Source organism: Pipistrellus kuhlii, unplaced genomic scaffold, assembly GCF_014108245.1.
Source record: "Pipistrellus kuhlii isolate mPipKuh1 unplaced genomic scaffold, mPipKuh1.p scaffold_m20_p_3, whole genome shotgun sequence".
NCBI classification, from domain to species: domain Eukaryota; kingdom Metazoa; phylum Chordata; class Mammalia; order Chiroptera; family Vespertilionidae; genus Pipistrellus; species Pipistrellus kuhlii.
In genome coordinates this window covers 105,734,587-105,748,431 of record NW_023425529.1, presented here as the reverse complement: position 1 = coordinate 105,748,431, position 13,845 = coordinate 105,734,587, and the positions used below count along the sequence as shown (strand labels likewise).

At 35.6% G+C, this 13,845-nt stretch overlaps 1 protein-coding gene across 3 annotated transcripts in view; it reads left to right on the top strand.

Annotated features, from left to right (window-relative positions):
• Positions 1–1,839: 1,839 nt before the first annotated feature.
• Positions 1,840–13,845, top strand: part of LOC118729614 (phosphatidylinositol 3,4,5-trisphosphate 3-phosphatase TPTE2-like) — a 54,965-nt gene continuing 42,959 nt past the window's right edge. For 2 of the 3 annotated variants that reach the window (XM_045588632.1, XM_036457083.2), the window contains exons 1-5: positions 1,840–1,886; positions 3,076–3,195; positions 4,619–4,718; positions 4,896–4,959; positions 5,694–5,758. In XM_045588632.1, coding sequence (XP_045444588.1) covers positions 1,855–1,886; positions 3,076–3,195; positions 4,619–4,718; positions 4,896–4,959; positions 5,694–5,758 — 381 coding nt within the window. In that variant the 5' untranslated portion in view covers positions 1,840–1,854. The remainder of the gene's footprint in view (positions 1,887–3,075; positions 3,196–4,618; positions 4,719–4,895; positions 4,960–5,693; positions 5,759–13,845) is intronic. The other variant, XM_045588633.1, reaches the window with a different exon arrangement.

The following is a 13,845-nucleotide window of genomic DNA, read 5'->3' as shown; positions in this document are numbered from 1 at the left end:
CAGAGGGAAGGTAGGGGAAGGTGGTGGTAAGGAGGAGAGATCAACCAAAGGACTTATATACATGCGTATAAGCCTAAGCAGGGTCACAGACAACAGGGGGATGGGGATATGCATGGGGAGGGGTTTGGGATGGGAATGGGGGCATGAGGACAAATATGTGATACCTTAATCAATAAATAAATTAAAAATTAAAATTAAAAGTAAACAAATGAGACTACAACAAACTAAAACGTTTTTGCACAGCAAAGGAAACCATCAACAAAATGAAAAGACAATCCATTGAATGGGAGAACATATTCACCAATGATGTGTCTGATAAGATATTAATATCCAAAATTTATAAAGAACTTATAAAATTCAACACTAAAGAGCAAATTAAAAATAAGCAAAGGACCTGAATAGACATTCCTCCAAAGAGGACATACACATGGCCAGTAGACATACTAAAAGATGGTCAACATCACTAATCATCAGAGAAATGCAAATTAAAGCCACAGTATCACCTCATACCTGCCAGAATGGCTAACAGGAAATCAACAAACAAGTGTTGGCAAGGACACGGAGAAAAGGGAACCCTCGTGCACTGCTACTGGAATGCAGATTGGTGCAGCCACTGTGGAGAACAGTATGGAGTTTCCTAAAAATAGAACTCCATTTGACCCAATGATCCCACTTATAGGAATACATCCTAAGAAGCCTGAAACACCAATCAGAAAGGACATATGTACCCCTATGTTCATAGCAGCACAATTTACAATGGCCAAGATTTGGAAGCAGCCCAAGTGCCCATAAACAGATGAGTGGATAAAAAAAACTGTATTCATTCACACAATGGCATACTACTCAGCGGTAAAAAAGAAGGAAATCTTACCTCTTTGCAACAGCATGGATGGAGCTGGAGAGTATTATGCTAACTTGAATAAGCCAGTACGAAAAAGAATAAAAGAAAAATTGAAAATGTATATAAAAGAAAGCTTAGGAGATATTTTAGTATGCAATCATGTATGTATTTATGAAATTGAATTTCTTCTCATGTGCCCAGCCTTGTTTTAAAAGCATCCATATGTAAAATCTCACTGATAAAAAAATTCTATTGGCCAAAGTGGTCTTTTAAGAGCTTATTTAGTCATGATTTCACTTGTTTTTTTTCTCACTAAATTCTTTACATTTATTTAGATTAATAAAGTTTAATTATTTTAAGAAACTTACAGAAGCCCTTATAAAATTTGAAAATTTTAAGAAGAGTTTACAAACAAATGCATGTAATTTTAATTCAATTACCGTATTTTCCGGCGTATAAGATGACCCCCAATTTTACAGATAAAACATAGGTTTAGGCCTATATTCGCTGTATAAGATTACCCCCCACTTCCGAGGCAACACCAGTTCTTTTTTTATTAGACCGCCTCTCTGACTCTGGCCAATCTGAACAGGCTTTTTACTAGAACACTGTGTCATCTTATACGCCGGAAAATACGGTAATCTATTCTTGTTTCCGAGTACTGATGTGTCTATGCTGAAAGAACATTATCACATGAAGTGGTTTGATAGGAACTTTGTTTCCTTAACAACTGCTTCCATTGGATGAAAACTGAGTAACATTTTTTCAGATTCTAAGGCAATGTAGTTCACTACATGGTTTAATTTTTAATAATGACATTTTTTTTATCAGACTATTGGCCTAAATATAGTTTATTTTTATTCTCTTTATTTATTTGTTGTAGAATATTTGGAATTTTGCTGGTCTTTGTGGATGTGTCCCTCATCATTGCAGACCTACTTACCACTGATAGCACAATGTATATTCCTTTGGAATATCGTTTAATTTCTTTATCGATTGCTTTATATTTTTCCATGGATGTTCTTCTTCGAGCATTTGTAGAAGGGTAAGTTTGATTAATTTTTTTATAAGCGCATCAAGCTATTTTGTACTGCTATGAAAAGCATCCCCAAATAATTGTCAGGTCAACCCAACCAAATGTGTCTCTCTTTATTAAAACAACTCTCCTAGAAGGCACAGTCCACAAGAGAAACAATCCAAATCCCAATTTATACTAGATTGGGCTCTAATATTATTGTTGCAACTGGCCCTCTAGTCTCTGACAATGTATTCTGGATGGTTTTTTCAACAGGTAAACCCATTTTGGGTTTGCAAAATGGAGCCAGACAGGAATGTGTCTACATACAAATTATTAAGAGGAACATGTATGTGAAACATTTATATAAATATTAATATTTCATTAATAACTGAATCTAAATAAAAGCTGACAGTATGTGAAATACTAAAAGGAACACAAACAGCCTCTCCCTCAGTTAAAATAAAAACTTTTTTCAAGGTCCACAGGAGATCTGAGGCATGGTTATTCCATCAGCTTGGTACTGAGGCAGCAGCTGCTTTCTGAGAAGGTGCGTGGAGTGAGCCACGCCTTGGAGCTGGATTGCTGTGGGAGTTAGGGTCTAAATCCCCCAGCCTTCCTTCATCCAGATCATTTCAGAAGGCAGCTTGTCTCCTTTCCTCATGAACTATCCAAATGCCTTTGAGTTAAGGACAGCTGCCCACTCCCAGGTCACTCAGAGGCGGAAAGGGCTGCCCAGATTGGGAAAGCCTTCCCTGGAGCGTCAGAGCGTGGCTGAGGGAGCCAACGCTGGGAGGAGAGTCATCAGTTAGGGATTGTGCTGCAGGTGCAAAGCCAGATGCTAAGTTTGCAGGCAAAGTTGAGGACCTTTCTTCCTCTCATAAGCTTTTGTTGTGCATTCTTCACAGTCCTGGTTGCTCTAAAAGTGTGTTATGTTCAGCTTCCATTGCCCAGTGGTACTGCCAAACATCCTTCCTTTCTTTTGCACCTATGTAAAGGCAATGCTTGCCTCTTCTTAAATGGTTTGGTTATATCTCATACTATATTTAAATTGCCAAATATATATAAACGAACATTATATCCTTAATCTAGTTTATAAAGTGAATCTTAAATAATTTATTAAAATAGAATGCTTAATGGGAATGAGTCTCTGTGTTTTTACAAATATCCCTATCTCTTCTTTGGGGGGCATAAACATATTTTTTGTTTTATACTACAGGATACTATCCTATTTTTCTGATATACTTAATTCCATGGATGCTGCCATTATTGTATCGACTCTAGTAATTGATTTCACTTATATTTTTTATGACTATGAGATTTTAAAAGATATCCCCAGGTAAGAAACACATGATTCATCTCTCTTTTTTAAAGATTATTTTCTTCATTTTTTGTGGCTTTCATTCTGTGTAATCTTTTTAACTTTGAATATCCTGATTCTGTGCCTGATAAGTTGCTTGAAAATGAAATGTTTAGACAAATTTCCACATACACGGAAACTAAAGGCTTGGTAGGTCCAGTGAAAGGTGTACACACTTTAGTTGAATGAAGAAGATGGAAACACCCAAAGGAAAAACTAGAGACTTTACCTCTGTACTAACTTCAACTTCTCTACATTTTTAAATTCCCACTATTGGAATTTGAGCTTCAACCACAAATGACATATGAAATTCCTAGTTTTTTTCTACTAGAGAATATTGATTTGAGCATATGAAAAATTTTAATGACTCCAATGATGATTCTCTAAAAAACAGCAAATGGAACATAAAACTAGATGACATGGGTAGCAACAGAGGTAGCATTTTCAGTATAGTGTATTTAAAATTGGGAAAGCTGAGGCAAAGTTAGAAATGTTAGGGATTAGGGAACTAAAGCGTGTGTGAGGCACTGATGGATTTTTCTTTTTGTTCTTCCTCTTCCTACTCTGGTAATGAGGAAAAGAAGAGCAAATGTGGACTGGGATGTAAATGTTGGGTGGCTCACTAGGCTTATTCGATCTTCACATAATTTGCTTCTTTCTGCTATCCAGCTTCCCAGAACTTCAATTCAGATTCTGACATTTGATAGGCTTTTAGAGTTGTTTGAAAATAACTGGGGTCAGAATGGTCCTCTGACCTACAACCTCAACATCACCTACGAGCTTGCTAAAAATGGAAGAAGAAAAACACCTAAGGCCCCATTCTAGACCTACTGAATCAGTCTGTGCACTCAAGTTAGAGAGGCACTAGTCCCCGCCATCAGTTCTCTGCTATTGTGTTTCTTCCTGATGGTAGGCGGGACACCAGCTAACCCATTGCAAAGTATCTCCACCTGCTGCCTGCCTGATGTGTTAGCAGCTGAAGAGAACCTCTGTTATTGATGGAAGTAACAGAGGCCAACAAAAATCCTGAGTTTGTATTGGTGGGAAAAAGACTGAAAAATACTCATCTTAAACCACAAAAGTTAAATCTACAAAATTCTAAGTGTTTATTATCATACAACTATTTCTCTAAACTAGAGTTTCTCAGCTTCATTACTACTGATATTTGGGATCAAATTTTTCTTTATTATGGGGGCTGCCACTAGATGGCATGCCCTTACACACAATTGTGACAACCCAAAATATCTCCAGACATCCCCAATGTCCCCTAGGTGGCTGGGTGGGAAGAATCGGGTAAGAGGTGCAAAATGATCCCTTGTTAAGAACCACTGCTCTATATTTAGTTCACATTAAGAAAATCTCATTTCCAAAGCAAAATTTAATTTTTCTAATTTATTGTTAGATTGGTAATTATACTTCGATCTCTACGACTTATCATTCTGCTAAGAATTTTTCATTTGGCTTACCAAAAAAGAGAACTTGAAAAGGTGACCAGAAGGATGGTAAGTGGGCAAAACATGTTTATGGTTCACAAAAAATAAAAAATAAAATAAAATAAAAAATAAATTTAAAAAAATGTGTTTTAGGAAATACTGGCAAGGGTATAGGTATCTATATAATGATCTTTATTTTTATGTTGATTTATGTTTTACAAATTAATGATTCTTTTAAATGCTCAGGTTTCAGGAAACAAACGACGATACATGAAAGATGGATTTGACTTAGACCTCACTTACATTACTGGTTTGTGAAGTTTAACTGTTGATTTACTTACATTGATTTCACTTTTTTGTGTTTGTAAGTAATTATGTGGGTTTTTTGTTGTTGTTCTTGTCTTGTCTAAGTCATGTTCTTTCAAAGCATTCTTTATCCATGAAGAAATATGCCACTATGGTAGTGTGACATATTTGTAATTTAACCCTGACAATGTTTTTATTGTCATCTCAAATAAGGTCTACTTGGTTACAATACAGGAACTGAATGGATTTTCAGTTGACTCCATTTGTTGGGTTTAGAATTTATTGAGTAGTTATACTAAGTCCAAAAATTCCAAAAAAACCCTTTCCTAGAATCTCAAAGAACAGGTCATTCCTTTGTAGATGTCAGGTTTCTGAGTCTGCATCCTGGCAGTTCCTGACACCCCTGGAGCGCAGATCTCTCATTTTTCTTTGGTGTTTAAGTAAGAAATAAATTCCCACCACAGGGGGAGCTCCAGGCTGAGGTCAACACAAATCTGTTGCATATGGCTGGAACCAACTGAATTGGGAACACTGGGGAGTTTAATGGTCATTGTACTGGATAATTTACTATATTATCTTGATTTTCTTGAGGGTTAGTTAGCTTTTTCTGTCATTTTCAATCCTGAAAGTTTTTTTTTTTTTCTATAAAAAAGGAGTTTGGTTATTAGTAAATTAAGTTGTCACATATTGTTTGGCACCTATAATGGCATTCATAATAGTGACTATTTTGACTTCCAGATCGTATTATTGCCATGTCATTCCCATCTTCTGGAAAGGAGTCTTTCTATAGGAATCCAATTCAGGTAAGAGTATTGATCTAACAAATGCTCATATTTCTCAGTATCCATAGACTGTGGCCCAAAAATGAAAGTATTTTACTAAAAATTTACTCTTTTAGGTAAAAAAATTTTAAGGGATTGATATTAATTAGCTTTTGCTCTGTTGCACACCATCCAAAAACTTAGTGACTTATAACAGCAACCATCGACTTAGCTCATGATAATGTGGTTTGTGAATTTACATTGGACTTAATGGGTTGGTTCTGGTGATCGCAGACTCAATTAATTTAGTTGAGTTAATTCATTTATCTGTGGGCACCTACGGGGCATCTGAGGACTGGTTAAATGGATCCGGGGGCTATCTCCTTCTAACAGGTCGGTGTGGGCTTTTCACTGTGGCAGTGGCAAGGCTCCCACAGTAACAAGCAAAAGACTGCAGAGCCCTTTAAGACCTAGACTCAAAACTAGTATAATGTGGCTTCTGCCTCATTCTATTAAAAAAGCAAATTACAAATTCAGTGCAGATTCAAGGAGTTAAAAACAGACTCCATTTCTTGATGGCAGGAATTGTAACAAATTGTGACCATATTTTTGCAGTCTATCATTGGGGGGAAGGGTGAGAATACTTTAAGTAAAACATGTGCTCTTAGATTGAGATCTAAAATTATAGTAGAGGCATACTGCTTTAGATTCAGTGGATTAAGTAAACTAATTTTAAAGGTAAAATTATGTGTACTATGAAATTTCAATTAAAAGTCATTGTTTAAGAAGTTTGCATAATGTGTGAGTATGTATATATTAGAGCAATTTACAGTATTTATATCTCAATAAATATAATTATGTGTTTGTGTGTATGTCTATATTCATACATATCTAATTATACTTTTATTGTGGCATAACAAAACCTGTAAGATATACTGATCTTAAGTGTATATCTTGATGTAATTTTATATATGTATATGCATGTAACCAAAAGCAAAAATATTTCATGCTCTTTTTCAGTCAATATCCCAATACACTAAAAGTAATTACTATCCTAACATAATTAGTTTTACTTTTTATTGAATGTCACATAAGTGGAATCATACACTAACCATATCTTTTATGAATGGTTTTTTATGTTCAAAATAAATTCTGTGAGATTTATCTGATATTGTTATGTGTACAGTAGTTCTCTTAATTTATTGCTTTCTAGAATACTGTATTGAAAGTCCAAGCATTCAGTTTACATGGAGAAATTGTAACATTATACAGTACCTCACAAAGGCAGCAGATACATTACAATTTACAAAACCTACTTTACAAAATTTGAATTATCAAAAAGTACAGCTGAAGAAACAGGTATAATACTGGCAACCAATAATTTTTACAGGAAAGTTGTGCAGCTTACATGACTTTACATACATGAATTTGAAAATACTGGATTAAGGGTAATCATTATGCTTTGTATTATATAAAAACTATTAGAGGCCCTGTGCACGAATTCGGGGCTGATTGGGCTGGGCCAGCCAGGGAAGAGGATGCGGGAGCTTGGCCAGCGGGCCCACCCGTGATCAGGTTGGGGGGGCGGGGCAGCTGAGGGGAGTGGCTGCTGGCAGGTGGCAGGCCAGCCCTGCCCCCTGGTCAAACTTTAGGTCGAAATCCTGATAGAGGAAAACATTTGCATATTAGCCTTTTATTATATAGGATAATACTGCCTGTTGAAGAATTAACAGTATAATACTGATTGTTAAAGAATTGTGTTCAAAATTATTTAATTCACTTCAAAATGTCATATATTATTGTGTTTTTTACTGTGCCATTAAACCTTCACTCGTTTAGCTCAAGTACATTACTAAAGTAATATATTAAATTTTCCACTGCAGTGCTGTTTCATACCATTGACATTTGCATACTTTAGTATAAATTATAAAGAAATGTGTGCTATTCACAAATGTTCAGAAAAGCAAGCAAAAGCTCAATGAACCTGCCAGATTCTTGAGATGGTGTCATGTCAGCTTCATAAACATTCATTCCATAAAATAGTTAGCTAATATTTGAACACCATTTTCAAGATAAAATACATTTTCTCATAAATAATGAAGTCTTTTATCAAGCACTATAAAAGTATACAAAATAATTTGAATTTGAGCAAGTCCTGGAATGTGTTTAGCCTAATATATAAACAGACTTGTTTCCAAGGTTTCACAAAGACAAGATTTTAAATTGCTCAGAAGAGTTAGAAACAGCTTTGAGAGAGATGAACACAATCATTATCAACAGAAAAAGTAACCATGTGTTTATCTCATAAGAAACAGAAAAATATAGCATTTTCCCCTTAAGATTCCATATATATATATATATATATATATATATATATATATATATCACATAATAAAAATATATCCCTAACCGGTTTAGCTCAATGGATAGAGCGTTGGCCTGCAGACTGAAGAGTCCCAGGTTTGATTCCGGTCAAGGGCATGTAGCTTGGTTGCAGGCACATCCCCAGTAGGGGGTGTGTAAGAGGCAGCTGATCGATGTTTCTTTCTCATTGATATTTTTAACTCTTTATTCCTCTCTCTTCCTCTCTGTAAAAAATATCAATAAAATATATATTTTAAAATATGGTATAATATATGTAATATATTAGATACTATTGCTTCAAAAAGAATAAAATACCTAGGAATAAATTTAATCAAGGATAAGCAAAAGACAAAGAGAGAATATTAAAAGCAGCAAGAGCAAAGAAGGTAGTTACCTATAAAGGAGCACCTATTCGATTGTCAGCTGATTTCTCAACAGAAACCATGCAGGCCAGACGGGAATGGCAAGAAATATTCAAGGTGATGAATAGTAAGAACCTACAGCCAAAGATAATCTATCCAGCAAAGCTAGCAATCAGAATCGAAGGTCAGATGAAGAGTTTCACTAATAAAAAAAAGCTAAAGGAGTTCATCACCACCAAACCAGAATTATATGAATTGCTGAAGGGGGTTCTTTCAGAAGAGAAAGTAAACAAAGATAAAAATTATGAACAACAAATACGTAACTATCAACTAGTGAATCTAAAAACCAAGGAAATTAAAAAAAAATCTGATGAACAATATTAACTGTTGAATATAATAGAATCAGACGTATGGAAGGGGAGTGAACTGACGATTCTTGGGGAAATGGGAAGAGAAGGATGTGGGAAGAGTCTGAACATAAACTGTGCACCTATGGATGAGGACAATGGGGAGTGGGAAAAGGGCAGAGGGTGGGATGGGAACCTGGTGGAGGAGAGCAGTGGTGGAAGTGGGGGAAAAAGGAACATTTGTAATAATATAAACAATAAAAATTTATTTTAAAAAAAGGATGTAAAGAAGAGCAAGAAAATTATGATACTGAAGAAAAAAATTGGGGAAGATACAAATAAATGGGAGTATACACTGTGTTCATGGGTAGGAATAATAACCATCATTAAAATGCCCATACTACCCAAAGCTTCAACATGATTTAACATGATTCCCATCAACATACCAATGGTGTATTTTGCAGAACTAGAACAAATGATTCAAAAATTTGTACGGAACCACAAAAGATCACTAATAGCAACAGCAATCCTGAGAAAGAACAAAGTTGAAGGAATCACCCTGTATGATATCAAGCTATACTAAAAGGCCACAGTAATAAAAACAGCATGGTATTGGTATAAAAACATATATATAGATAAATGGAACAAAATAGAGAGCCCAGAAATAATTCCATACCTTTATAGTGAATTAATATTTGACAAAGGAGGCAAAAACATGCAATGAACTAAAGGTAGTCTATTCCATAAATGGTGTTGGGAAAATTGGACAGATACATGCAAAAAAAAAAAAAAAAAAAGTGAAACTAGACCACCTTCTTACACCGCACACAAGAATAAATTTAAAATGCATTAAAAACTTAAGTGTTAAACTCAAAACCATAAAAATCCTAGAAGAAAACATACACAGTAAAGTCTTGGACATTTCTTGTAGCAATATTTATTCTGCTATATCTCTTTGCGCAAGGGAAACAAAAGAAAAATAAACAAATGGGTTTACATCAAACTAAAAATTTTTGCACAGCAAAGGAAACCAATAACAAAATGAAAAGATAATCCACTTAATTGGATAACATTTTCACCAATGATATATCTAATAAGGTATTAATATCCAAAATTTGCAAAGGACATAAAATTCAACACTAAAAAAACCTAAACAATAACATTTTAAAAATGGCAAAAGACCTAAATAGACACTTCTCCAAAGAGGACATAGAGATGGACAATAGATAACTGAAAACCACAATGAGATATCACCTCACACCTGTCAGAATGGCTATCATCAATAAACCAACAGTAACAAGTGTTGGCAAGAATATGGAGAAAAGAGAACCCTTGTGCACTGCTGGTGGGAAGACAGATTAGTGTAGCTCCCTGTGAAAATCAGTATGGCGTTACCTCAAAAAATAAAAAACAGAGATGCCTCTAATGCAGCAATTCCACTTCTGGAAACTTATTCAAAAAAATCTGAAACACTAATTTGAAAGAATATAAGTACATCAATGTTCAATGCAGCATTATTTATAATAGCCAAGATTTGGAAGCAGTCCAAATGTCCATCAGTAGATGAGTGGATAAAAAAGCTATGGCACATTTACACAATGGAATGCTACTCAGCTGTAAAAAGAAAGAAAATCAATGGTAAGATATGTACACAGATAATAATTTAATAAAAAAATATTCTGGAAAAAAAATAAAATAAAAAGAAAGAAAATGTTACCCTTTACCATAACATGGATGGAACTGGAGAGTATTATGCTAAGTGAAATAAACCATTGAGAAAAAGAAAAGTACCATATGATTTCACTCAGATGTGGAATTTAATGAGCAAACTGAACTACCAAGCAAAATAGAAATAGACTTATAGATAGCAACAGACAGCTCATGTGTGTGGAGGGGAGGGGAGAAGGGATGAGCAAAAAAGAAAAAAAAAAAAAAGAAAGAGAACTCATGCACATGGACAATGGTGTGGTAATTGGGAGGTGAGAGGAGGGAAAGAGGTAGGGGTAGAAGAGGGCTATAGAGGGGATAAATGGTGATAGAAAAAAATAAAATTAGAAAGAAAGTTATTCATGGATGTTCAACTGTGTGGTGGTTGGCACTATTAACCCTAATGTTCAAGGTTCAAATGTATAATTATATATAAATTATATGTAGTACAACCTATATAATCTATACTAATAAAAGAGTAACATGCAAATTAACCATCACTGCTACACCAAGCCATGCCCACCAGCCAATCAGAAGTGGATATGCAAATTAACCCAAGCAAGATGGCAGCCAGCCACAGAGCTGGAGCAAGCAGGAGAGTTGGGTTGTTCTGACAATGGAGGAAGCGAAGGTTCCTGCCCACCCTGGCCAGCCCTAGCCTCCGTCAAGGCTACAAAATCTCAATTATAGAAGATAAATAAATCCCAACAAAAATGGCAGCAGCCATGAAGCTGGAGAGAGCAGGAGGCTTGGGTTGCCCCTGGAGATAGAGGAAGTCAAGCTTCCTGGCCTGCCCTAGCCTCTGCTCAAGGATACAAAGTTTCAATTATAGAAGTTAAATAAATCCCAGATACCAGGGCCTCTGCTTGGGTCACTGGGGTGGGGGAGGGGGTGGCCAGCCTTCAAACCACCACAGGCCCCTCTCTCAGGCTGCCCCAGCCCCAAGGAAACCCCCACCCTGATCCGGGACACCCTTCAGGGCAAACCAGATGGACCCCACCCCTGCACCAGGCTTCTATCTTATCTAATAAAAGAGTAGTATGCAAATTGACCATCACTCCGAAGCACAAGATGGCTGCCCCCATGTGGACACAAGATGGCCAGCAGGGAAGGACAGTTGTGGGCGATCAGGCCTGCAGGGGTGGGCAGTTGGGAGGGACCATGCCTGTAAGGGAGGGAGTTGATTGGGACCAGGCCTGCAGAAAAGGAGAGTGAGTTATGGGCGACCAGGCTGGCAGTGCTCCTTCTTACTCATTTTTTTTTGGAGTATTTTGAGGACTATAGCTATTAATTCTTCTTTAAATATTTGGTAAAATTCACCTGGGATTTTATTTGTTGTGGGTTGTTTATTATTGGTTCCATTTTATTCCTAGTAATCAGTTGTTCAGATTTTCTCTTTGTTTTTACATAGTTTAGTTTTAAAAGATTGTATGTTTCTAGAAATTTATCAAGTTCTTCTAGAGATTGTCCAATTTGTTGACATACAATTGTTTTTAGCATTCTTTAATGATCCCTTTTATTCTGTGATATTGGTTGTAATCTCTCCTCTTTACTTTCTGATTTTATTTATGGTGGCTCTCTTATTTTTTGCTGAGTCTGGCTAGAGGTTTGTCAACTTTATTTTTTCAAAGGACCAGCCATTAGCATGTTTTCACATGTCTCTTGGCCTTCCTTCTGTCTTCTTTGGAAAAGATTCTATTTAGGTCCGTTGCCCATTTTTTTTATTGGATCGTTTATCTTCCTTTTATTAAATTGTATAACTTGCTTGTAGATGTTGGAGATTAAATCTTTATCAGTGGTAACATTTGCAAATATGTTCTCCCATACAAGAGGGCTTTCTTGTTGTTTTATTGTAGGTTTCCTTTACTGTAAAAAAGCTTTTTATTTTGATGTAGTCCCATTTGCTTATTTCCTCTTTAGCTTCCATTGCTCTAGGGGCAGTATCAGTGAAGAAGTTCTTTCGGCATACATCTGAGATTTTGCTGCCTGTGGATTCCTCTAGTATTTTTATGGTTTCCTGTCTTATGTTTAAGTCCTGTAACCATTTTGAGTTTATTTTTGTGTATGGTCTAAGTTTGTGATCTAGTTTCTTTTCTTTCTTTCTTTCTTTCTTTTTTTTTTTTTTTTTTTTTTTTTTTTTTCATGTATCTGTCCAATTTTCCCAACACCATTTATTGAAGAGACAGTCTTGACTCCATTGTATGTTCGTGCCTCCTTTGTCAAATATTAATTGAGCATAGTGGTTTGGGTCGATATCTGGATTCTCTATTCTATTCCATTGATCTATATGTCTGTTCTTGTGCCAGTACCAGGCTGTTTTGAAAACAGTGGCTTTGTAATACATTGTGAAATCTGGTATTGAGATCCCTCCTACTTTATTCTTCTTTCTCGGGATTGCTGTGGCTATTCCGGGTCTTTTTTTATTCCAGATGAATTTTGGGAGAGTTCTTTCTAGGTTTGTGAAATATGCCATTGGTATTTTAATGGGGAGTGCATTGAATATATAGATTGCTTTGGGTAGTATGGACATTTTAATGATGTTGATTCTACCAATCCATGAACATGGTATGTTCTTCCATCTGTTTACGTCTTCCTCTATCTCTTTTTTCAGTGTTGTATAGTTTCCCGCATATAGGTCTTTTACCTCCTTGGTTAAGTTTATGTCTAGGTTTTTAAAATTTTTTTGGCACTATGATAAATGGGATTGCTTTTTTAGTCTCTCTTTCTGTAAGTTCACTATTGGTGTACAGAAATGCCATAGATTTCTTGGAGTTAATTTTGTATCCTGCTACATTGCTGAATTCATTTTAAGTCTATTAGTTTTTTTTTTATCAGGAGTCTCTCAGATTTTTTATGTACAATATCATGTCGTTTGCAAATAAGGACAGCTCTACTTCTTTTCCAATTTGGATGCCTTTTATTTCTTCTTCTTGTCTAATTGCAGTGGCTAATATTTCCAGTACTATGTCAAACAGGAATGGTGAGAGTGGGCATCCCTGTCTTGTTCCTGTTCTTAGGGGAAATGGTTTTAGTTTTTGTCCATTGAGTATGATGTTAGCTGTGGGTTTATTATATATGGCTTTTATTATGTTGAGGTATATAAGGTTTTATTTTCATGCCACATTTACTAGCATTGGATTTTCTCATTAAAAAGGAAAAGGCGATTTCATGGGTGCCTGACATTTCATTTTTGCTTTGACTTCTTTATTGGTGAGGGTGAATATTTCTTTATGTAGGTTCTTAGCCAGTAAATTTTCTTTATTGTGAATTTATTTATGTCTTTGGCCCATTTAGCTTTAGGGTGAGATATTTCAAGTTAAATTATTGTGAATGGGTTAGTTTATATTAG